We start from the raw sequence: 25,029 nt of genomic DNA on the forward strand, positions 1-25,029 counted from the left end.
TGTTATAGTATTGTGTTAACATGAAACTTCGAACTGCTACCAGATGTTAAAAGGTATACAAAATTTAAGCTCTTAATTAGATTATAAAATTATAATGGAGAGAAACTTACTTAGAAGGGATATCATGGTCATGAATAAGCTTGACTTTGTTATTTTCAGTTTTATTAATTGAGTGTAGTGTTTGCTTTTTATGTGCAAATAGTATTACCTGTTACATGAAATTTTAATGAACCATTTTTAGCTTCTTCCAGCTGATGATTGCATTATGGAGGAACACAAACGAGAAATTGTGGAAGCTAAGCAAATTGTTAGAAAACTTACAGTGGTTGTATTGTCTTCCAAAAAAATTGATGAGCGAGGGAAAGAAAAGGAAAAAGAAGAGGAGAAAGTAGAGAAGGTATGTGGTTCATTCTAGTAAAATCAACATTGTCTTCTGGATTTAGAATTATTTAATTAGTTAATCAACAATTTATTAATTTTGATTGTGGTGAAGAAAGGTGGTTTGATTTCTTACATACATTTCAAAATAAGTTCTAAGTGAAACCACAAATGTATTTGTGACTTTTATTTGTGCTCTGTCTCTTAAGTCCCAAGGGGTTCTCAAAGGTGAATGAGTTCTAGTTTGCTGTGGCACAGAACATTAAGTACAGTGTAGTATAATCCCTAGTCTACAAACTGTCACACTGTGTCTGCTAAATGAAAAAACAGATCCTGTTTTTATTTCAGGTGGTAAGAAGCTTGATTGTATTTTCTGGAAAATACCATTGCATTTACCATGAATGGCAGCCATAGTTGACATACATTGTTGTATTATTTAGCTCAATTTTTTTAAAATAAAAAAAATTAGGATTTATTGGTGTCTGGTCTGTGTTCTTACTGTAATTGTTTATTTTTAGCCACCTGACAACCAAAAACTTGGTTTGTTGGAAGCCTTGTTAAAGATTGGTGATTGGCTGCATGCCCAGAACATTATGGATCAGATGCCTCCATACTATGCAGCTTCACATAAGCTAGTAGCCCTTGCTATTTGCAAGCTTATTCACATAGCTATTGAGCCGCTCTACCGAAGGTATGTTAGCATATGCTCTAGTACTCATTGAGGTAGGATTAGTTTAGGACTATAAAAAAATCTGCATGTTTATCGTGTCTCTTCAAACCAAACATATATTTTAGTATGTTTTATCAGAAGATACAAATTATTCTCAGTGTATCGGTTTGATATGTGTTAATTAGTGACTTGTCTCCTAACGTCTATATCAGGTGTTACAGAATGTGTGCTGCAGTGTCGTCTAAAAAGTATAGGTTAGACTTTTAGGTTGAGTTTGTTCCATTGAGAGTGAAAACTCCATTCTTCTGTTCTTTACTTTTCCTCCTATCTGAGGGGTAGAGAATTCTAAGGTTTTTACTTAGTGTATTTTCCTCTATCCTGGGTTGAGTGGCTCTGAGTGAGGCCTTTGCCGCTCTTCTTGCCTTACCTTTCCTGGCATTTAGGCTGCTGTTGGGGAAATTGCTAGTGCAGCCTCTCTCATCATCCCTAGTTACTGTGTCGACCAGTCCTCTAGTCCTCAGCCTACTTGCAGGATACTTAGGAGCAGTATTGGCAGAAGCTCTGGCTTCCGCCCCAGAGAGCAGAGCCTGCCTCAAAAGCCCCAGCCTTGTGACTTGTGGATAGCGGCTGGCGGCTGGCTGCTGCCTTCAGTGCCACCTGGGCTGTGGACCATGAAGGCTTCTTCTCAGAGAGTGACCCCTGTGACTCCACAGCAGGTGAGAACTCTGGGCATGCTGTGCTTTTTAGTGTGACACACTCTTTCATTATGCCGCTCACCTTCCCTCCCACCACCTATCTCGTACTCCGTCTAGCTAGTGGAACACAGATTGAGGAATGTTTATTGACTTAAATCAGTGTTGTTTTATCCATATTTTTCTGTTTCATCTTCCAGTGTCTCTGACATCCATCCCTTGTTCCCCATGCCCATATTCAAATTCCTGATACTGGCCAAGTTTAACTAAAAGCAAATTCATATGATGTATGTTAAGTGTTACTTGAAATTTGCATTTTTCTTATTTCCTTTTGTTACACAGTAAATTTAAAGCGTTCTCCTCTGAGTTCTTGATTTTTTTTCAAATGAGTATTGGTTTTGTATTTTCTACTAGTTAAATTATCTGGTAGAGTAAAGTTAGGCACGGTTGAAATATAGAAAGCAAATATGAGCAAGAAAGGTTTTACTTACTGATTAATATGACTGTATTAATTTAAAATGGGCTATTCAATAGTATTAATAAGAATTTTACTTCCTTTTATAGAGTTGGTGTTCCTAAAGGTGCTAAAGGCTCACCTGTTAATGCTTTGCAAACTAAGAGAGCACCAAAACAAGCAGAGAGCTTTGAAGACTTGAGGAGAGATGTCTTCAGTATGTTCTGTTATCTTGGTCCTCATCTTTCTCATGATCCCATTTTATTCGCCAAAGTGGTGCGCATTGGCAAATCATTTATGAAGGAGGTTAGTAAGAGTCTTTTTTACCAAGCAGAAAACTAAGTTGTGGAGTGAACATGTTCTGAGCTTATTTGTTTTATGTATTTCTCTTGAAATAAGAATAACATGAACTTAAGAAAAAAAGGTTGATGGTTAAAGTTTCGGGGAAAGTCCATTGTATCCTCTCTCTCTCTCTCTCTCTCTCTCTCTCTCTCTCTCTCTCTCTCTCTATATATATATATATATATATATATATATATATATATATATATATATATGTATGTATGTATATATACACATATATAGATATATAAAACTTAAATTTAGCTAGATTATTAGTTGTCGCCCACATAGGAAAATATGCTTTGGAACAAGTGATTGCTTTTGAATCACCTTATAATTAGTTCCTCTTGCTTTTCTTCTGCTCAGTTATTTTCTTAGCTGCAATTTTGAATCATTGCCATGATTTGTATGAAGCCAAACTGTTGAGGAGGACCCATTCCTTAATTTTTATAGTAAGCTTTTCATTGAAATAAAGTACACAGATCATAATTGTACAACTCAGTGGCTTCCTCCAAACGGAATACCCATATGTCCCCCACCCAGATTAAGAAATACAACAGTACTGGTGCACCAGAGTTTTCCTTGTACTCCCTTGTGGTCGCTACTCTATGAGTAACCATTTGTGCTGCTTTATTTTAAATCGGCTTTGAGTTATTACTGACATACAGTAAACTTCACTCATCTTAAGTGTATAATTTGATGAGTTTTAACAGATGTGCACACGTTGTGTGTTCACCACCACAATGATGACATTAAATATTTTCATCACCCCAGGAAGTTCCCTCTTGGTCAATTCCTTACCCTTCATTTCTGGTTCCTGGCAACCACTGGTAGGCTTTCTGTCACTATAGTTTTGCTTTTTCTAGAACTTCATGTAAATGGAGTTCTATAGAAAATACTCTTTTCTGTCTGGTCTCTTCCACTTGATGCTTTTGAGATTCGTCCAAGTTGTTGCATAGGTCAGTAGTTCCTCGACTGCTGAGTAATATTTCATTATATAGACATACCAGGGTTTATCCATTGACCAGTTGATAGGCATTTGGGTTGTTTCTAGTTGGGGGCTATTATAAGTAAAGCTGTTGTGAATATTCTTGTACAAGTCTTTGGGGGTGGAAGGCACATTTTTTCCCCAGGAATGGGATTGCTGGGCCATACAGATAAGTGTATATTTAACTTTTTGCCAAACTATTCCAAGATGTGTGTATCATTTTGTATACCTGGAAGCAATGTATATGACTTCCAGTTGCTTCACATACTCATCAACACTTGGTATTTTCAGTCTTTTTAAATTTTAGTTATTCTAATGGGTGTGTAGTGGTATCTGTTGTGCTTTTAATTTATGTTTCCCTGGTGATCCATGCTGTTGAACATCTTTTCATGTCCTTCTTTGCCATTTGCAATCATCTATATTGAAATGTCCATTTAAATCTGCAACCCATTTTTAGCTGGGTTGTCTTCTATTATGACTTTTCACTTTGATTTGCCTTTTCATTTTATGAACTGTCTTTTGAAAAGAAAAAACTTTTAATTTTGATTCCAAGTTAGCAGTACTTTTATGGTTTGCTTTTTATAGTCTAAGAAATCTTCGTGTAATCTAAGGTCCTAAAGCTGAAAAGGATACACAATTTCTTTTCAGTTGTAAAACAAGGCAGCCAAAAGACTGGTAATTGTTACAAGCACAATAGCAGTTTTCTCCATTGTTTGGTAATTGCATCTAATTTTGATTTATATGTGTGTATATATATATATATATATATATATATATATATATATATATATATATATATATATTAATTTTGGCATCATTAATACACACTTACATGAGCAACATTGTGGTTACTAGACTCCCCCCATTATCAAGTCCCCACCACATACCCCATTACAGTCACTGTCCATCAGCATAGTAAGGTGCTATAGAGTCACTAATTCTCTGTGCTATACTGCCTTCGCAATACCCCACCACTACATTATGTGTGCTAATCATAATGCCCCTTATCCTTCCCTTCCCACCCATCCTCCCCAGTCCCTTTCCCTTTGGTAACTGTTAGTCCATTCTTTGGTTCTGTGAGTCTGCTGCTGTTGTCTTCCTTCAGTTTTTGCTTTGTTCTTATACTCCACAGATGAGTGAAATCATTCAATACTTGTCTTTCTCCACCTGGCTTATTTCACTGAGCATAATACCCTCTAGCTCCATCCATGTTAATTTTTATTTTTGATAATAGTAACTGCCTAGAAAATTTAACAGCTGTTGTATATCAATCCTTTGGCTACTGAAATATTTGATCTACCATTTAATACATAGTTGGTCAAATTTTTTTGATTTATTTATTTTTTATTTTATTTTTGAATCATTAATCTACAATTACATGAGGAACATTATGTTTACTGGCTCCCCACTTCACCAAGATCCCCCCCAAACCCCATTACAGTCACCGTCATCAGCATAGTAAGATGCTGTAGAGTCATTAATTGTCTTCCCTGGGTTGCACATCCCTCCCCATGCTTCCCCCCACATTATGCATGCTAATCAGAATGGACCCTTTCTTTCCCCCCCTTATCCCTCCCTTCCCACCCATCCTCCCAAGTCCCTTTCCCTTTGGTAACTGTTAGTCCATTATTGGGTTCTGTGATTCTGCTGCTGTTTTGTTCCTTCAGTTTTTTTCTTTGTTCTTATACTCTATACATGAGTGAAATCATTTGGTACTTGTCTTTTTCCACCTGGATTATGTCACTGAGCATAATACCCTCTAGCTCCATCCATGTTGTTGCAAATGGTAGGATTTGTTTTCTTATGGCTGAATACTATTCCACTGTGTATATGTACCACATCTTTATCCATTCATCTACTGATGGACACATGGGGTGCTTCCATTTCTTAGCAATTGTAAACAGTGCTGTGATAAACATAGGGGTGCATCCGTCTTTTTCAAACTGGGCTGCTGCATTCATATGGTAAATTCCTAGAAGTGGAATTCCTGGGTCAAATGGTATTTCTACTTTGAGCTTTTTGAGGAACCTTCATGCTGTTTTCCACTCTAGTTGAACTAATTGACATTCCCACCAGTAGTGTAGGAGGGTTCCCCTTTCTCCACAACCTCGCCAACATTTGTTTTTGTTTGTCTTTTGGATGGTAGTCATCCTTACTAGTGTGATATCTCATTGTGGTTTTAATTTGCATTTCTCTGATGATTAGCAATGTGGAGCATCTTTTCATGTGCCTGTTGGCCATCTGGATTTCTTCTTTAGAGAACTGTCTGTTCAGCTCCTCTGCCCATTTTTTAATTGGATTATTTGCTTTTGTTTGTTGAGGCATGTGAGCTCTTTATATATTTTGGATGTCAATCCTTTATCGGATCTGTCATTTATGAATATGTTCTCCCATACTGTAGGATACCTTTTTGTTCTATTGATGGCGTCCTTTGCTGTACAGAAGCTTTTCGGCTTGATATAGTCCCACTTGTTCATTTTTGCCTTTGTTTCCCTTGCCCGGGGAGATATGTTCATGAAGAAGTCACTCATGTTTATGTCCCAGAGATTTTTGCCTATTTTTTTTCTAAGAGTTTTATGGTTTCATGACTTACATTCAGGTCTTTGATCCATTTGGAGTTTACTTTTGTGTATGGGGTCAGACAGTGATCCAGTTTCATTCTCTTACATGTAGCTGTCCAGTTTTGCCAGCACCATCTGTTGAAGAGACTGTCATTTCCCCATTGTATGTCCGTGGCTCCTTTATCGTATATTAATTGGCCATGTATGTTTGGGTTAATGTCTGGAGTCTCTATTCTGTTCCATTGGTCTGTGGCTCTGTTCTTGTGCCAGTACCAACTTGTCTTGATTACTGTGGCTTTGTAGTAGAGCTGGAAGTTGGGGAGCGAGATCCCCCCCCCCCACTTTATTCTTCCTTTGCAGGGTTGCGTTGGCTATTCGGGGTCTTTGACGATTCCATATGAATTTTTGAACTATTTGCTCCAGTTCTTTGAAGAATGCTGTTGGTAATTTGATAGGGATTGCATCGAATCTGTATATTGCTTTGGGCAGGATGGCCATTTTGATGATATTAATTCTTCCCAGCCAGGAGCATGGGATGAGATTCCATTTCTTAGTGACCTCTTTAATTTCTCTAAAGAGTGTCTTATAGTTTTCAGGGTATAGGTCTTTCGCTTCCTTGGTTAGGTTTATTCCTAGGTATTTTATTCTTTTTGATGCTATTGTGAATGGCATTGTTTTCCTGATTTCTCTTTCTATTAGCTCATTGTTAGTGCATAGGAAAGCTACAGATCTCTGTGTGTTAATTTTGTATCCTGCAACTTTGCTGAATTCCGATATTAGTTCTAGTAGATTTGCCGTGGAGTCTTTTGGGTTTTTTTATGTACAATATCATGTCATCTGCAAATAGTGACAGTTTGACTTCTTCTTTACCAATCTGGATTCCTTGTATTTCTTTGTTTTGTCTGATTGCCGTGGCTAGGACCTGCAGTACCAGGTTGAATAACGGTGGGGACAGTGGGCATCCCTGTCTTGTTCCTGATCTCAGAGGAAGAGGTTTTAGCCTCTCGCTGTTCGGTATGATGTTAGCTGTGGTTTTATCATAGATGGCCTTTATTATCTTGAGGTACTTGCCCTCTATGCCCATTTTGTTGAGAGTTTTGTCATGAATGGATGTTCAATTTTGTCGAATGCTTTTTCAGCATCTATGGAGATGATCATGTGGTTTTTGTCCTTCTTTTTGTTGATGTGGTGGATGACGTTGATGGATTTTCGAATGTTGTAACATCCTTGCATCCCTGGGATGAATCCCACTTGGTCATGGTGTATGATCCTCCTGATGTATTTTTGAATTCGGTTTGCTAATATTTTGTTGAGCATTTTTGTATCTACGTTCATCAGGGATATTGGTCTGTAGTTTTCTTTTTTGGTGGGGGTCTTTGCCTAGTTTTGGTATGAGGGTGATGTTGGCTTTGTAGAATGAGTTTGGGAGTATTTCCCCCTCTTCTATTTTTTGGAAAACCTTAAGGAGAATGGGTGTTATGTCTTCTCTGTATGTCTGATAAAATTCTGAGGTAAATCCATCTGGCCTGGGGGTTTTGTGCTTGGGTAGTTTTTGATTACCACTTCAATTTCGTTGCTGGTAATTGGTCTGTTTAGATTTTCTGTTTCTTTCTGGGTCAGTCTTGGAAGGTTGTATTTTTCTAGGAAGTTGTCCATTTCCCCTAGGTTTTCCAGCTTGTTAGCATATTGGTTTTCACAGTATCCTCTAATAATTCTTTGTATTTCTGTGGGGTCCGTCGTGGTTTTTCCTTTCTCGTTTCTGATTCTGTTGATGTCTGTTGACTCTCTTTTTCTCTTAATATGTCTCACTAGAGGCTTATCTATTTTGTTTATTTTCTCGAAGAACCAGCTCTTGGTTTCATTGATTTTTTTCTACTGTTTTATTCTTCTCAATTTTATTTGTTTCTTCTCTGATCTTTGTTATGTCCCTCCGTCTGCTGACCTTCGGCCTCATTTGTTCTTCTTTTTCCAATTTTGATAATTGTGACATTAGACTATTCATTTGGGATTGTTCTTCCTTCTTTAAATATGCCTGGATTTCTATATACTTTCCTCTTAGGACTGAGTGCTTTTGCTGCATCCCACAGAAGTTAGGGCTTTGTGTTATTGTTGTCATTTGTTTCCATATACTGCTGGATCTGCATTTTAATTTGGTCATTGATCCATTGATTATTTAGGAGCATGTTGTTAAGCCTCCATGTGTTTGTGAGCCTTTTTGCTTTCTTTGTACAATTTATTTCTAGTTTTATAGCTCTGTCGTCTGAAAAGTTGGCTGGTAGGATTTCAATCTTTGGAATTTACTGAGGTTCTTTTTGTGGCCTAGTATGTGGTCTCTTCTGGAGAATGCTCCATGTGCACTTGAGAAGAATGTGTATCCTGTTGCTTTTGGATGTAGAGTTCTATAGATGTCTATTAGTTCCATCTGTTCCAGCGTGTTGTTCACTGCCTCTGTGTCCTTACTTATTTTCTTTCTGGTGGATCTGTCTTTTGGAGTGAGTGGTGTGTTAAAGTCTCCCATAATGAATGCATTGCATTCTATTTCCTCCTTTAATTCTGTTAGTATTTGTTTCCCATATATTGGTGCTCCTGTATTGGGTGCATATATATTTATAATGGTTATATCCTCTTGTTGGACTGAGCCGTTCATCATTATGTAATGTCCTTCTTTATCTCCTGTTACTTTCTTTATTTTGAAGTCTATTTTGTCTCATAGTTGTATTGCAACACCTGCTTTTTTCTCTCTGTTGTTTGCATGAAAAATCTTCCTCCATCCCTTGACTTTTAATCTATGCATGTCTTTGGGTTTGAGGTGAGTCTCTTGTACGCAGCATATAGATGGGTCTTGCTTTTTTATCCAGTCTGTTACTCTGTGTCTTTTGATTGGTGCATTCAGTCCATTTACATTTAGGGTGATTATTGAAAGATATGTACTTATTGCCATTGCAGGCTTTAGATTTGTGGTTGCCAAAGATTCAAGGTTAGCTTGTTTACTACCTTACTGTCTGACCTCACTCGCTTATTGAGCTGTTATAAACACAGTCTGATGATTATTTCTTTCCCTTCTTTTTCCTCCTCGCCCATTCTTCATATGTTGGGTGTTTTGTTCTGTGTCATTTTTAGGAGTACTCCCATCTAGAGCAGTCCCTCTAAGATGCCCTGTAGAGGTGGTTTGTGGGAGGCAAATTCCCTCAACTTTTGCTTGTCTGGGAATTGTTTAATCCCTCCTTCATATTTAAATGATAATCGTGCTGGATACAGTATCCTTGGTTCAAGGCCCTTCTGTTTCATTGCATTAAATATATCATGCCATTCTCTTCTGGCCTGTAAGGTTTCTGTTGAGAAGTCTGATGATAGCCTGATGGGTTTTCCTTTGTAGGTGACCTTTTTACTCTCTCTGGGTGCCTTTAATACTCTGTCCCTGTCCTTGATCGTTGCCATTTTAATTATTATGTGTCTTGGTGTTGTCATCTTTGGATCCCGTCTCTTGGGAGTTATGTGTGCCTCTGTAGTCTGAGCAACTATTTCCTCCCCCCAGTTTGGGGAAGATCTCAGCAATTATTTCTTCAAAGACACTTTCTATCCCTTTTTCTCTCTCTTCTTCCTCTGGTACCCCTATAATGCAGATATTGTTCCTTTTGGATTGGTCACACAGTTCTCTTAATATTGTTTCATTCCTGGAGATCCTTTTATCTCTCTCTGCATCAGCTTGTATGCGTTCCTGTTCTCTGGTTTCTATTCCATCAATGGCCTCTTGCATCTTATCCATTCTGCTTATAAATCCTTCCAGAGTTTGTTTCACTTCGGTAATCTCCCTCCAGACATCTGTAATCTCCCTTCGGACTTCATCCCTTAGCTCTTGCATATTTCTCTGCAGCTCTGTCAGCATGTTTATGATTTTTATTTTGCATTCTTTTTCAGGGAGTCTTGTTAGGTCTGCCTCTGCAGATCCTTTCTCAGGTGTAACTATCTTGGACTGGACCAGAAGTTTTTGCCTTTTCAGTGTGATAGCAATGGCTGTAGGCAGGTTGCGGGTGTGTCAGCTGGGAGAAGAAAGTCCTTTCCTGCTTGCTGGATGCCTTGCCCTTCTCTGCTGCCTGTGACGGTTACCTGCACTCCTGGAGCAGCCACCGGGTTAATCCCCTAAGCTCCTGTGGGCGGGGTGTCCATCAGAGCAGTGTGGGGCCCTGCGGGGAGTGGCAGGCACTCCAGGTGCACTCCTCCGTGCTAGTGGCGACCCTGCCAGTCAGCTGTGTGACAGCATCAGCCTTTGGGTCTGGCCCTGGTGGCTGTGTGCTGGGCTAGGATTCTGGTCGGCTGCTGGGAGCATGCCTGCTCCCTCTGGCTCCGCTGCAGGTGCGCGTGGGGCTCTTCCACACAGGCTTCTACCGGGCTCTGGCTTCACTGCCACCGGTGCGTGCGAGCCGTGCCCCGGCTGTTCGGTCATGCCGCTGCGGGCTAGCAAATGCCTCTCCTGTGGCACATGGATCTGCTCTCGGTTCCTTCCGGCACTGCTGTCCCTGGTGCGCGCTGCCACTCTCCTGCTACTGGGCCCATGTTTCGGGGTCCGCACCAGTTGGAGGAATGACTGGCAGGCTGCTTATTGCTGTGAGGGGCTTCAGAGCTGCCCTGCCTCCGTTTGGGTCTCCTAAGTTTCCCCAGTATTCCCAGCTGCCGGGACAACTTCATCCAGCTATGGGGTCCCTGTCTCTTTAAGACTTGCAGAAAGCACTTGCTTTTCTTTTGTCTCAGGGACGCCGGTTGCAGGGACCTGCCCCCAGGTTTTTCTTTTCTGCTTCTCTAATATCCAGCACACCGTGCACCTTGTGTCTGTGTTCTGAGTGCAGATTTCTAGAGCTGGTTGTTTAGCAGTCCTGGGCTTTCACTCCCTCCCCGTTCCGACTCCTTTCTTCCTGCCGGGTTTTGGGGTGGGGGAGTGTTTGGGTCCGGCCTGGTGGCGGCTTGTATCTTACCCTTTCGTGTGATGCTGAGTTCTCACAGATGTAGATGTATCCTGGCTGTTGTACTGCATCCACTGGTGTCTCTTTTAGGAATAGTTGTATTTATTGTATTTTCATAAATATATATGTTTTGGGGAGGAGATTTCCTCCGAACTACTCTCGCCGCCATCTTCCCATGATGTAGGATGCCTTTTTGTTCTGCTGATGGTGTCCTTTGCCATACAGAAGCTTTTTAGATTGATGTAGTCTCACTTGTTCATTTTTACTTTTGTTTGCCTTGCCCAAGGAAATGTATCCAGAGAAGAATTGTTCATGCTAATGCTCAAGAGACTTTTGCCTGTGTTTTCTTCTGAGAGCCTTATGATTTCATATCTTACATTGAGGTCTCCAATCCATTTTGAGTTTACTTGTGTGAATGCAGTTGCACAGTATCCCAGTTTCATTCTCTTGCATGTAGCTGTCCAGTTTTCACAACACCAGTTACTGAAGAGACTGTCATTTCCCTAGTGTATATTCATGGTTCCTTATCATATATTAATTGGCCATATATGCAAGGGTTTATTTCTGGGATTTTTATTCGGTTCCACTGATCTGTGGGTCTGTTCTTGTGTCAGTATGATACTGTTTTGATTACTGTAGCTTTGTAGTATAGCTTGGCGTCAGAGAGCATAATCCCCCAGCTTTGTTTTTCTCAGGATTGCTTTGGCTATTTGGAGTCCTTTGTGGTTCCATATGAACTTTAGACGGTTTTAGTTTGTTGCTGGTGTTTTTTGGGGATTGCATTGTATGTGTAGATTGCTTTGGGAAGGATGGCCATTTTGACAATAGTAATTCTTTCTATCCATGAACATGGGATAGATTTCCATTTATTGGTGTCTTCTTTAATTTCTCTCATAAGTGTCTTGTAATTTTCAGAGTATAGGTCTTTCACCTCCTTGGGTAGTTTTAGTTTTAGATATTTTATTGTTTTTCATGCAATTGTAAATGGAGTTGTTTTCCTGATTTCTCTTTCTGCTAGTTTGTTGTTAGTATATAGGAATGCGACAGATTTCTGTATACTGATTTTGTATCATGTAACACTGCTGAATCCAATTATTCTAATAGTTTTTTGGTGGAGTCTTTAGGGTTTTACATATATTATCATGTCATCTGCAAACAGTGACAGTTTTACTTCTTCCTTACAATTTGGATACCTTTTATCTATCTTGTCTGATTGCTTTGTCTCTTATATTGTGAGTACTTATATTGTGAATACTTCCAGTACTATGTTGAATAAAAGTGGTGAGAGTTTTTGTCATCCTTGTCTTGTTCTTGATCTTAAAGGAGCTTTTCTTCATCGAGTTTGATGTTATCTGTGGCTTTGTTGTATATGGACTTTTTTATGTTGAGGTATGTTCCCTCTGTACCCATTTTTTTGAGAGTTTTTGTCATGAATGGATGTTGAGTTTTGTTAAATGCTTTCTTAGCATCTATTGAGATGATCATACAGTTTTTATCTTTCCTTTTGTTTATGTGGAGTATCACAATATTTACAAATATTGTGGCATCCCAGCAATAAATCTCAAGTTGGTCATGATGGATGATGTTTGATGTATTTTTGAATTTGGTTTGCTAATATTCAGGATTTTTGCATCTAAGTTCATCAAGGATATTGGTCTAAAATTTTCTTTTTTTGTAGTGTCTTTGGTTTTGGTATTAGAGTCAAGCTGGCCTCATAGAATGACTTGGGAAGTATTCTGTCATAACTTTTGCAATGCTCTAAGAAGGATGGGTATGAGCTCTTCTTTAAATGTTTGGTAGAATTCAACTGTGAAGTCATCTGGGCCTGGACTTTTGTTTGATGGGAATGTTTTGATTACCAGTTTATTTTTTTTTAATGGTTATTGGTCTGTTTAGATTTTCTGTTTCATCCTGGGTCAGTCTTGGAAGGTTGTACTTTTCTAGGACTTTCCCATTTCTTCCAGGTTGTACAATTTATTGTCATATAATTTTTCATAGAGTCCTCTAATAATTGTTTGTATTTCTGTGTTGTTAGTTATAATATCTTTTTCATTTCCGATTTTTTTTGTTTTGTCTTTTTATCTTGATAAGTTTGGCTAGGGTGTCTTTCTGCATTGTTTATTTTCGCAGTGAATCAACTCTTGGTTTCATTGATTTTTTTTTTCTATTGTTTTACTCTATTTTTTTCTGCTCTGACCTTTATAATGTCCCTCCTACTGCTAACTTTGGGTTTCATTTGTTCTTTTTCTAGTTACTTTTGTTATAAGTTTAGACTGTTTATTTGGAATTTTCTTGTTTTTTGAGGTAGGCTGGTATTGCTATGTACTTCCCTCTTAGAACCGCTTTTGTTCCATCCCACATATTTTGAACTGTTGTGTTTCTGTTTTCATTTGTCTCCATGTATTGTTCGATTTCCTCTTTGATTTGTTCATTGCTCCATTGATTATTAGAAGTGTGTTGTGTAGCCTCCATGTCTTTGTGGGGTTTCATTGGTGTTCTTGTAATTGATTTCTAGTTTCATAACATTGTGATCTGAAGAGGTGCTTGATACAGTTTCAGTTTTTTTTTAGTTTATTGAGGCTCTTTTTGTGTCCTAATATGTGATGCATTCTGGAGAATGTTCCGTGAGCACTAGAGAAAAATGTGTATCCTGATGCTTTTAAATGGAACATTCTGTATATATCTGTTAAGTCCATCTGATGTGTCATTCAGTGCCTCTGTTTACCTATTCTGTCTGGATGATCTGTCCATTGATTTAAGGGGTGTTAAATCCCCTAATGAGATTGTATTTCTGCCTGTTTCCCCCTTTAGTTCTGTTAGTATTTGCTTTCAATATTTAGGTGCTCCTTTATTAGGTGCATAGATATTTACAATTGTTATATCCTCTTTGTGTACTGATGCCTTTATCTTTATGTTATATTCTTTTTTGTCTGTTGTTATTTCTTTGTTTTGAAGTCTGTTTTGTCTGATATAAGTACTGTTAATCCTGCTTTTTTCTCCCTTTTATTTGTATCTAATATCTTTTTCCATCCATTTCTTTTCAGTCTGTGTATGTTGTTAGGTCTAAAATGAGTCTCTTGTCAGTACTGAATAGTTGGGTCTTGTTTCTTTATCCATTCTGCCACTGTCTGTCTTTTGATTGGTATGTTGCGTCCATTTACATTTAAGGTAATTATTGATAGGTATGTACTTATTGCCATTTTATTAGTTGTTTTCTGGTTGTTTTTGTAGTTCCTCTCTGTTTCTTTCTTCCTCTCTTATACCATTCTCTTTGATTGTTTTCTTCAGTGTTATGCTTGGATTTCTCTTTTTGTTTCTTCATTTTTTTGTGTGTTTGTATTATAGGCTTTAGGTTTGTGGGGGTACTATAATGTTCATAGTTTCCTAAGTGTATAATAGTCTATAGTAAGTTGATGGTCTCTCTAACACATCTAAAAGTACTACTTTTTTATTCTTCTTCCTCCATACTTTACGTATGTGATGACATAATCTACATGTTTTGTGTATCCTGTGACTGATTTTGTATATAGTTGATTTTACTGCTTTTTTTAAATCTTCATACTTTCTTAGTAAGTAATTGGTTTACTACCTTTACTGTATGTTTATTTTCACTGATGAATATATTTGGGCTTAAGGACATTTGTCTACAGAAGACCCTTTAGCATATACTATGAGGCCATGTTAGGGGTGTGGATTCTTTTACCTTTTGTTTATCTGGGAAACTTTTAATCTCTCCTTCAGTTCTGAATGATAACCTTGCCGGGTAGAGGATTCTTGGTTGTAGGTTCTTCCCTTACAATACATTAAATAGTTCATGCCACTCCCTCTGGCCTGTAAAGTTTCTGCAGAAAAATCTGCTGATAGCCTGTGGAGTTTCCCTTATAGGTAGCTGTCTGCCTCTCTCTTGCTGCTTTTAAGATTCTCTCTTTATTTTAATCTTTGTCATATTAATTACTGTATTTCTTAATGCTTTCCTCGGTTTCCTTTTGTTAGGGGCTCTACGTGCTTCCAGGAACCTGGGTGTCTATTTCCTTTCCTGGATTGGGGATGTTTTCAACTGTTACTTCTTGTAAGAGACTTTCTACTCCTTTGTCTCTCACTTCTCCTCCTGGGACCCCTATTATGTGAATATTGTTTTGTTTTGAGTTGTCACACAGCTGTATTAGCATTTTCTCATTTTTAGAGATTGTTTTTTTCTCTCTGGTCCTCAGCTTCATTGTTTTCCTCTTCTCTAATATCCATCTCATTGATTATCTCCTGTACTTCCAGCAGTCTATTATTCATGCCTTCCATTATATTTCTCATTTCAGTTATTGCATTCTTCAGCTCTGAGTAGGTGTTTTTCAAATCTTGTAATTGTTGAAGTCTTCTCTGAGAGTGTCAGTACTTTTCTGTAGATCAGCAAGCATCTTTATGACAGTTACTTTGAAATCTTCAAGAAGATTGATAATCTCCATTTCATTTAGCCCTCTTTGTGGTGTCTTATCCTGTACTTTTTTTTGGACCATATTCCTCTGCCTCCTCATTTTGTCAGGGTTTCTGTGTTTTTTCCTTTGTATTAGATGGATCTGCTATGCTTCCTGGTCTAGAAAGTAATGGCTTTATGGAGAAGGTGTCCTGTGGTGCCCAGAAGCTCAAGACTCTTTGCTCTCACCCATGCCTTGTTCAACTTTGTGGTGGACCTGCAGTTGCTGTTGGTGGGCTGTGGGTGGGACCACCTTTCTGCCTATCTGCTGGCAGTAGCTGATCTCTGTCAGCAGAGGCTGATAGGTGCCCCTGTGGGCCCTTTGAGTGCTATGAAGCACTTCTGCTTGGATCGTTGTGGGAAGGCTGCCCTCTGCTTGCCAGGCAGCAATGGTGGTTGCTGTTGGGTTAGTGGGGTGGGTGTGCAGGAGATTGTGACATGGGGCTGAGCTGCCAGCAAGGGAGATGGAGTGTTTGGTGCTGGCTCTGACAGGTGCCTCACCTATTCGGCTGAGAGAGGGCCAGGAAAGCTGGGGAGGCCTCCCTCTGCCTGCCAGGCAGCAAAGTCTAATGGCTGCTAGGCCAGGCTGGCCAAGCAGGCAGGTGGGTGTGCAGGGAAATACATAGGGGCTGAGCTGCCAGTGAAGGAGATGGATCCTTTAGAGCTGGTTTCCCAGATCATTTGGGCTAAAGGAGGAATGGGGAAGCATCAACCACCTGCCCTTTCTCCTCCAGAGAGAGCTCCCTCTGACCTCCGTCTGTCTGGTACACTTCCCACTGATGGTTAATCTTTCAGACTGCTGCCTCTGTGTTGGGTCCCAGGAAGACTGAGGGAGCATTCCTGTCCTCCACAAGTGCCTGGAGTCTCAGCCTCTCAGAGTGTTCCAATGCGCCCTGGTGTTGAGCCCCACTAATCACCACAACCCAGTGCAATGTGGACTCGTGTTCTCTGGGGCCAGGTGTGCAGAGCTCCTGAGTGCTTGCTTATCCCCTCTCCCTCCTGTTTGTGGGATGGGGTAAGGGCTTGGGTCCTGACCGATCCTGGCCCTGCCACTTTACCCTTCTCCGTGTAGTCTTCTCTTCACCAGGTGTAGGTGGCCTGATCTGCATGCAGTCTTCAGGTCGTTTTCAGGGTTAGTTGTGTTTGCTGGAGGTGCTTCCTTGGTGGGCCTGTGGGAGGTTGCCACTTTGCCTTCCTTCTCCCTCTTTTCCATCCAACATCAAATTATGTATGTTTTTTTAGAAAGAAGCTTATGTATTTAACACCAGATATTATTTAAATGAATACTCTTCCAGCCTGAAGTTATTTGTAGTCATTTCTCTCTCTGATTGTGTGTGTATTCCTTAAATTGGAGGTGCATAGTTGTAGGGAAGGCCCCCCCCCACTTTCTCTAGTGTTCTATGAGGACAGCTGTCCGCTGCTTCACCCCAAATATATCTGGCCTTGTATGGTGCCAGGTACGTCTGGCCTTGAGAAACCTGAAAACACAGCATGTTGTGCCCGTGAAGGAGCTAATAAGGGCCCTGAAGGCCAGGCACCTGGCCATGAAGGTCACATGCATACGCGTCTTCAGTACTTCTGTAACCATGACTTAGCACTGTAGCATATAAGAGGTACAGCTTTGTGCAGAATAAAGTGATCTCTTTGAGCACCCTCCATGACAACTCCCGCTGCCACCTTTGCTCTTTGCATTGCCCCAAAACCTCAAATGCAACCCCTGGACTCCGACAGTAGTATAGGGCTTTCTAATAGTGTGCTGATCCTCAAACCTTAGCATGTATCAGAATCGGCTGGAGGTCTTCTTTTTTTAAAATTTTTTATGAAGGTATTATTGATGCACACTCTTTGAAGGTTTCACATGAAAAAACAATGTGGTTACTACATTTACCCATATTATCAAGTCCCCCACCCGTACCCCAATGCAGTCACTGTCCGTCAGTGTAGTAAGATGCCACAGGTTCACTGTTTGCCTTCTCTGTGCTACACTGTTTTCCCCATGATCCCCCACACCATGGGTACTAAACATAATACCCCTCCATCCCCTTCTCCCTCCCTCCCCACCCACCTTCCCACACCCCTCCCCTTTGGTAACCACTAGTCCCTTATTGGAGTCTCTGAGTCTGCTGCTATTTTTTTCCTTCAGTTTTGCTTCACTGTTATACTCCACAAATGAGGGAAATCACTTGGCACTTGTCTTTCTCTGCCTGGCTTATTTCGCTGAACATAATATACGTGGAAGTCTTCTTAAAACACATTTTTGGGCTATTATTTCTTCAAAGACACCTTCTATCCCTTTTTCTCTCTCTTCTTCTTTTGGTACCCCTATAATGTGGCTATTGTTCCTTTTGGGTTGGTCACACAGTTCTCTTAATATTGTTTCATTCCTGGAGATCCTTTTATCTCTGCATCAGCTTCTATGCGTTCCTGTTCTCTGGTTTCTTTTCCATCAATGGCCTCTTGCATCTTATCCATTCTGCTTATAAATCCTTCCAGAGATTGTTTTTCATTTATGTAGTCTCCTTCTGGACATCATCCCTTACCTCTTGCATATTTCTCTGCAGTTCCATCAGCATGGTTATGAGCTTTATTTTTAATTATTTTTCAGGGAGATTGGTTGGGTCTATCTGCTTCTCAGGATTTGCCTCTGTGATCTTGGTCTGTATCAAATTCTTCTGCCTTTTCATGGCGATAGAGGTATTTGTGGGGAGCTGGCATGTGTGTTGGCTAAGAGAAAGTCCCTTCTTGCTGGTTTGTGGCCTTCCTCTCCTGGGAGGACAGCGACCCCTAGTGGCGCGTGCTGGGTAGCTGCGAGCAGCCGGGGTATCTAATTCTTGCCAAGCTGCTGTGGAGCTCTGCAGTTGCTGTGGTCGTGGCCAGACTCAGGCTGCTTCTCCAATATGGCGGAGCTGCATCCAAGGGGGAACGGGCGGTAGGCTGTTTATCGTTAGGGGTCTCTGAGCTGCGCTGCCACCCAGGGGGTTAGGGCGCCCAGAATTCCCTGGGATTCCCAGCTTCTGGGCTAAGTTTCCTGGGATGCTTCCGTCCAGCTGTGGGGTCCCTGTCCCTTTAAAAAACTTTCAAAAAGCACTCGCTTTTCTTTGTCCCAGGTGGGCAGGCTGCAGGGACCCGCTCACACGTCTTACTGTCCCGTTTCCCTAGTGTCCAGCACACCACGCACTGTGTGTCTTTGCTCTGGTGCGGATGGCTAAGGCTGTGTGTTTAGCAGTCCTGGGCTCCCTCTCCCTCCCTGCTCCGACTCCTCTCCTCCCACCCGGAGCTGGGGTGAGGGGCGCTCGGGTCCCACCGGGACCTGGCTTGTATCTTAACCCCCTTCGCGAGGCATTGGGTTCTCACAGGTGTGGATGTAGTCTGGCTGTTGTCCTGTGTCTTCAGGTCTCTCTTTTAGGAATAGTTGTATTTGTTGTATTTTCAAAAATATATATGGTTTTGGGGGAGATTTCTGCTGCTCTACTCACACCACCATCTTGGTTCTCCCCTCTTGATTTATTTTTGTCTTCATCGTTGTTATAATTAATGTTTGATAAAAATGTTTCTTAGCTGCTCTTCTAGATGGTTTTATTGTGCTTTCTTTATTTTTCTTTCAAATTTTCCTACATATGAAATACAGAGAATTGACATACAGACTTTTGAAACTCATAAATATCTAGTAGGGAATTAGGACAGCTTAGAACTAAGAAAATGTTTTATTTCTATGGAGAAAACTGTGTAGCTTTATTAGGTTTCTTCACATTGTTGTATACCAGGAAAGGAGTAGCTTAACTGCCTTTATATCCAACATAATATACTGTAAACCTAGTTCTTCAAATTATGGCCTACCCTTATTTCTGCCTCCCAACATATACTCCATATGCCGTGAGAATTATCTACCCTCCCCACCCCCAACCAAACAGAAGAAAACAACAACCTAGTTTGTTTTCTGCCAGGTCACTCCTTCATAACCTGATGCCTTATTTGCTGAGCAGGATATATGTTGATTTAGTAATGGTTGCTGTGAAAGGGCCTTATATCTTTTTAACCTGCCAGTTAAAAAAATGAAGTGTCTTTTCCCATCAGGGTAATGCAGCAGTCTCTAAATGAGGGTATGTGAAGATCTTGCACGGAGGTTTGACCTCCCGGTAGTAGCACCTGTTAAATTATTCATGCATGAAAACATACATGCACAGAATTCCTTAATCTGCTAAGGAGATAAGCTTGTTAGGTGCATTATCAGCTTTTCCCCCTCCCTGACTTGGTATTTAGCTCACTCCTTCCCTGAAATCAATTGTTCTTGAGTATCAGTGCTTCAGTAGTCTTGCTGGCCTTTGCACAATCCTCTGACCTCCCACCTGCCTATATACACAAGTGTTACTACTTCATTCAGAATGACCAGTCAGCACTGTCAGACGAGGCGCTTCTGGCTGTCATGCAAATCACTGGTAATAATAACGACCACGTCATTTTGGTTCAGTCTGTTGAAGTTAGGCAGTGGTTTTGTCTTTTTTTCAGCAGTGTTATTAATATTTTTGGCTTATTTCTCAGTGATGGCTAAGTATTGTTGAATTGAAACATAGCTTTAAATTTCTTAGGGTTTAATTGTTTTTAATTGTTGCCTTAGTGTTAGGTTTTATTCTGTAGAGGCAAAACTAGAACATCTAGATGGGAAAATGCAGATGCATCCCAACTAAATTACATTGGCTGTGGTTTTAGGATGCTTTCGTTTGTGATAATGAGGTTGAGAAAATAATTGGCTTATAAAATTGACATTTAAAATTCATGAATGTCCCAAATTATTTGGAGGTTAGAAATATAGATGGAGTCTAAAAATGTTCATTGGTAGTGCTGGCTATTTAAAATCTATATGTGTATAAAAAGTAAGAAAATAATTCACAACCCTGTGCAAATTAATTTTTTCATAATAGAAACTAAATTGTGACAGCATAATCTTAACCTTTTTGCATTTTATTTATATATATTTTTTAACTTTTAGTTTCAGTCTGATGGAGGCAAACAAGAAGATAAAGAGAAAATGGTAAGACTAGAAAAATCCAGTGTGTCGATGTTTGTCTGGGTGCCACATACTGCAGATTTTCCTGTGAGTCAGCTTTCGTCCCTTGTGAATAATCATTTTATACATTTCTTACTGAATATAGCTTTTGGCATATGATACGGTTATTTTGAGAGTGGTAGCCTCCTGTTCTTGAGGACTACCATGTTGAGAAAGGAAGAGGGATAAAAATCCCTTGTTCTCTTGCTACCCCTTTCCTTCCCTCACCTCATTTGCTCTGTTAGATGGAGAGACATAACGAGCCACTGTGGAAAGGACAGTGATAGTGTGGGAAAGTAGATGTGGCAGTTTTTCCAAGGCTGACATAAATTTATTTGGGGAGGGGGGACTAATATGGACCTGGTACTGAAATAATTTTTCCTCCCTTCTTCTTAGGAAGTTATCCTTAGCTGTTTGCTTAGCATTACTGAGCAGGTACTACTTCCATCTCTTTCGTTGATGGACTGCAATGCTTGTATGTCTGAGGAACTATGGGGATTGTTTAAAGCATTTCCATATCAGCATAGGTAAATACATAATATATGTTAACTACTGTTCTAGTGCATTAACCTCTAAGTGTTTAACTTTTCCTAATTCTTCATCTCATCATTTTTTAAGATATCGTCTGTATGGCCAATGGAAGAATGAAACTTATAACAATCATCCACTTTTAGTAAAAGTTAAAGCTCAAACAATAGACAGAGCCAAATATATCATGAAGTAAGTCTTAATTTGTTTTTCTTCATATTAATCTAAAGTATATCTGAATCTATTTTACTTCCTTTCAGTCAGTTTGTGTGTGAGCCTCAATTCTGAGGGAGCCCAGGAGTATTTGCTAATGGTATAACTGATTGTATGGATACTGCAGGTAAAATGACTATCAATTTTTGTGGTATTTTGATTACCAAGATTTTGTAGTTGTCATGTTTGCATAGTTATAAAATCTAATGAAAATCCTCTTTAATGCATCATAGGATGAGTTTTTTTAAAGGACAGCATACTGTGGCCATTGCTCAGTTTACAAAATACATTTAGTGGTTGGTACTAGATAGTCAAGGTTCTGCAAATTTCCTCTGCTAAAGTTATAGTGATTTTCTTTTTTTGGAAGGTCTAATGGAATTATGTAGAACTGTTTCCACAGGGAGTCAACTTTTGAAAGTTTTCTGTTTTTTTCATTTGTGTGCTTTATTTTCATGTCATTAAAAACTTACTAGTTATTTTATTCTACTTCCTGGTAAACTGAGAAGTTTAATTGAAAAATTATATACTTCAGATTATTTTGGTTTAAGATACTAAACACACTGCTGTATTCCCAGTGTTTTCAGCAAGGCTGTTTATTGTCTTTTCTTTCACATTGGTGGTATGGCTATTCTCATTAAAAGTAGCGCGTGCTGTAGTTTTAACTAGATTTAACAGTATGCAGTGATACTATCTTTGCCCAGTTGTGTTGTCTTTGGTCACCGTCTGTGGGGGAAACATGTATGTACAGTCATAATCTGGTTTAATAGGTGCTGTTGTACAGTATGTATAGACTTAGGGGAAAGAAAAGAGAGTGAATCATCTGATCCTGTGGAAATGGGGAGAGCATGAAAGGAGATGATCTATTAGAACTGATCCTTCTGAAAGAGTTCCAGTCTTAAGAATTTCTCAAATAGAGGTTCTATCTTAACAACAGCAGCTAATATTTATGGAGCCATTACTATATGTGCCAGGCATTGAATTAAGTGCTTTATATGGATTACTTAATAATATATCTAATATTATTAAATCTCTTAAATTTGTCTTTTCCATTCCTCGCCATTAACTTAGTTATTTTATTTGGAGTATTACAGCACCTTGTATTACTCTCTTTGTTCAAACCCTGCAGGTTATATGTCAGACTTTGTGGCATGGCGTTGTAAAGGAACCTCCATGACCTGTCCCTTCCTATTTCCAACCTCATTTCCCACCAGTTCTGCCTCCAGTTACAGTGAGGCCACTTATGTTTTCCTGAAATGTGCTATGATCTCCTTTTCATTTGCATATATTTTTTGTTTCTTGTGTACAGATTTTACCTTATATCTGTTTCCTTTCTCCATTTGGTGACCTCATCCTCAGAGGGTGGGCCTCTGGTGGCACCTCCTCTGTGAAGCCCTCTGTTTGCACAAACCACCAAGCACAATTGATTCTTTATTTGTGACACCACTGTCCCAAATGCATATAGTGGTATCATACCCCTTGATATATTATGATTATTTTTCTTTTAAAAATCTTCTAATTGTTTGAATAGTTTATCCATTCACACGGTTTGATTTTCAGTAAGTATAAACAGGTAGACAGTAAAATGTCTCTCAGCCTATTGCCTGTCCACTTGGTTCTCTCAAGGAAAAAGAAGTAGTCACTGTTTATTTTCTTACTGATCCTTCCAGAAATTTTTATTTATGTGAAAGTGAATACAAATATATTATTCCCCCCTTTTATAGTATTGACAGCACACAATAAGTACTGTTCTATAATTTGCTATATTTAAGAATATAATAATTTTTAAATGGTTTTAAATCTGTCTACCCAGCTGGACTGAAGTTAAGAGAGGATCTATTATTCGTCCTTGTATCCCTAATGCTTAGCACTTGGCCTCTCATAGAAGACATTAATATGAATGAATGAAGGGACTGACTAATTAATTAACTAAAATCTTTATCACAGAAGAATATGTGTAGAATTCTTAATACACTTGAATTTTTGTTGCATTTTTAAGCTGTAACTGTTTCACCAGGCTTGAACAATGTGATTTTGCTATTGATTGAACCTTATGTTGAGAATAGAATGTATTAATGTATTACTTCCAGAATTTTATAAGTTTTTAATTACTCTTTAAGACATGAATTTGCTGTAGGGAATCCAGTAATTCATTCCATAAATTCTCATTGATTGTGTTCCATATACAAGACACCATGATAGATTGAGGAGAAGACATAATCAAGAAAGTATTCCTTTTATTTTTGTTTTTTTCCCCCCAGGGTGGTGGAGGCAGAAAGGAATGTGATAAAAAAATGTATGGAGAGCAGAGGTTAGCTTTTTCAGGTAGTGAGGCCACCTGAAATAGTAGGGTTAAAAGTAAGGACATGTGGTATTACGTTTGAAGGTAGAACAGAGAGTATCACCAAAGTTTAAAACTTGATGGGTCTCTCTTTACCATGGCAAAAAAGAAACTGGGCCATGGAGAATGGGAAAGAGAAACACTTGATGAAATAATTTTGATTGATGGGTCAGTATTGTCATAAGAAACTCCTTAAGGTATATCAAGTTTTCCACTTCCAGAATGGTCACATTCCTTGAACTATCAACTGAATTGATTATTTGCTTCATTATATTTTCTGTCTAGAAAGCTTCTTGTCACGTGTATGCTTTTTAAGTTTCTAGATTTATTATGTAATAATCTCACCAGAAGAGTTGAAGGTGCTGTATAATAATTGTTTTGATTTCTAAGTACTTCATAGATATGAATTTCCAGAATGTTAGTAAAAGAATACTGAACAGAGGAAAAATTAAACAGGAAGAAAAGGAGTAAAATTTATTTTTCAAAAGTTGTTTACTTTGAATATAAAAACCAGAGAATTTCCTTTATCAAGGAGTGCAGCTTTCGCTATTACTCTTTTGGGGTCACTGAGACAGATGGCACAAGGTGGTTCATTGCATTACACCAAATTTGATATCTTAATCCCTAAGGTGATAAATGAGCCTTTCTAAATGTAAAGTAATGATTCTCTATAAGAAGAGTTGTATGTACTTGTAGGGCACATTAAGAGTTGTAATGCTTACTACTATTACTATATAAGGAAATGTATATATTATAAATATTAAGCATTAGTACAAAATCTTAATATCCCCTGGGAGAATGCCTAATTAAAATAGCCCAAGTCCTGCAGTAAAGTATATGATGAATGTGGTTGTTTACATGGATTCATTTTGGATACTTGGGAAAGAATTCTTTTTTTCATGATGTAACAAAGTTATCAACATTATAGGGAAAATTATGTAAGATGATCCCTGCCACCTTTTTCTCCCCTTGTAGGCGTCTAACCAAGGAAAATGTGAAGCCTTCTGGAAGACAAATTGGAAAGTTGAGCCACAGCAATCCAACCATTTTGTTTGATTATGTACGTTTTGAGGTTAACATTATTTTAAGGGACTTTTCTGTTTGTTATCTTTAAATCAGCAGAGGTGGAAATGAAATAATGTAGTTTTTAAAATGTGTGGTAGTCTTGGGGTGGAACCTTTAGCAAATGGTTATTTCAGAAACGAAACTTGATACACAATATATTTAATACATTGATATATTTTTCTAGTAATATGTAACAGTGCTACTGTTTAAAACACTCTATCAGTCATTTTGATTTATTGAAACATAGTAAAGAGATGGATTAGTTGTTGATTTAGTTATTAGAAACATCTGAATAACATTTCATTGTGATTCAGATACAACACTTTCATATTT

At 39.0% G+C, this 25,029-nt stretch overlaps 1 protein-coding gene across 1 annotated transcript in view; it reads left to right on the plus strand.

The window, feature by feature from the left end:
- The window catches only part of LOC130682649 (THO complex subunit 2-like), a 105,498-nt gene that overhangs the window by 55,769 nt on the left and 24,700 nt on the right, over positions 1-25,029 (plus strand). The window contains exons 10-16 of the mRNA XM_057497495.1: positions 242-397; positions 897-1,069; positions 2,305-2,500; positions 20,496-20,537; positions 20,949-21,079; positions 21,171-21,272; positions 24,607-24,691. Of these exons, the coding sequence (XP_057353478.1) occupies positions 242-397; positions 897-1,069; positions 2,305-2,500; positions 20,496-20,537; positions 20,949-21,079; positions 21,171-21,272; positions 24,607-24,691 (885 nt within the window). The remainder of the gene's footprint in view (positions 1-241; positions 398-896; positions 1,070-2,304; positions 2,501-20,495; positions 20,538-20,948; positions 21,080-21,170; positions 21,273-24,606; positions 24,692-25,029) is intronic.

The sequence above is a fragment of the Manis pentadactyla genome, chromosome 2, assembly GCF_030020395.1.
Source record: "Manis pentadactyla isolate mManPen7 chromosome 2, mManPen7.hap1, whole genome shotgun sequence".
Taxonomy (NCBI): Eukaryota; Metazoa; Chordata; class Mammalia; order Pholidota; family Manidae; genus Manis; species Manis pentadactyla.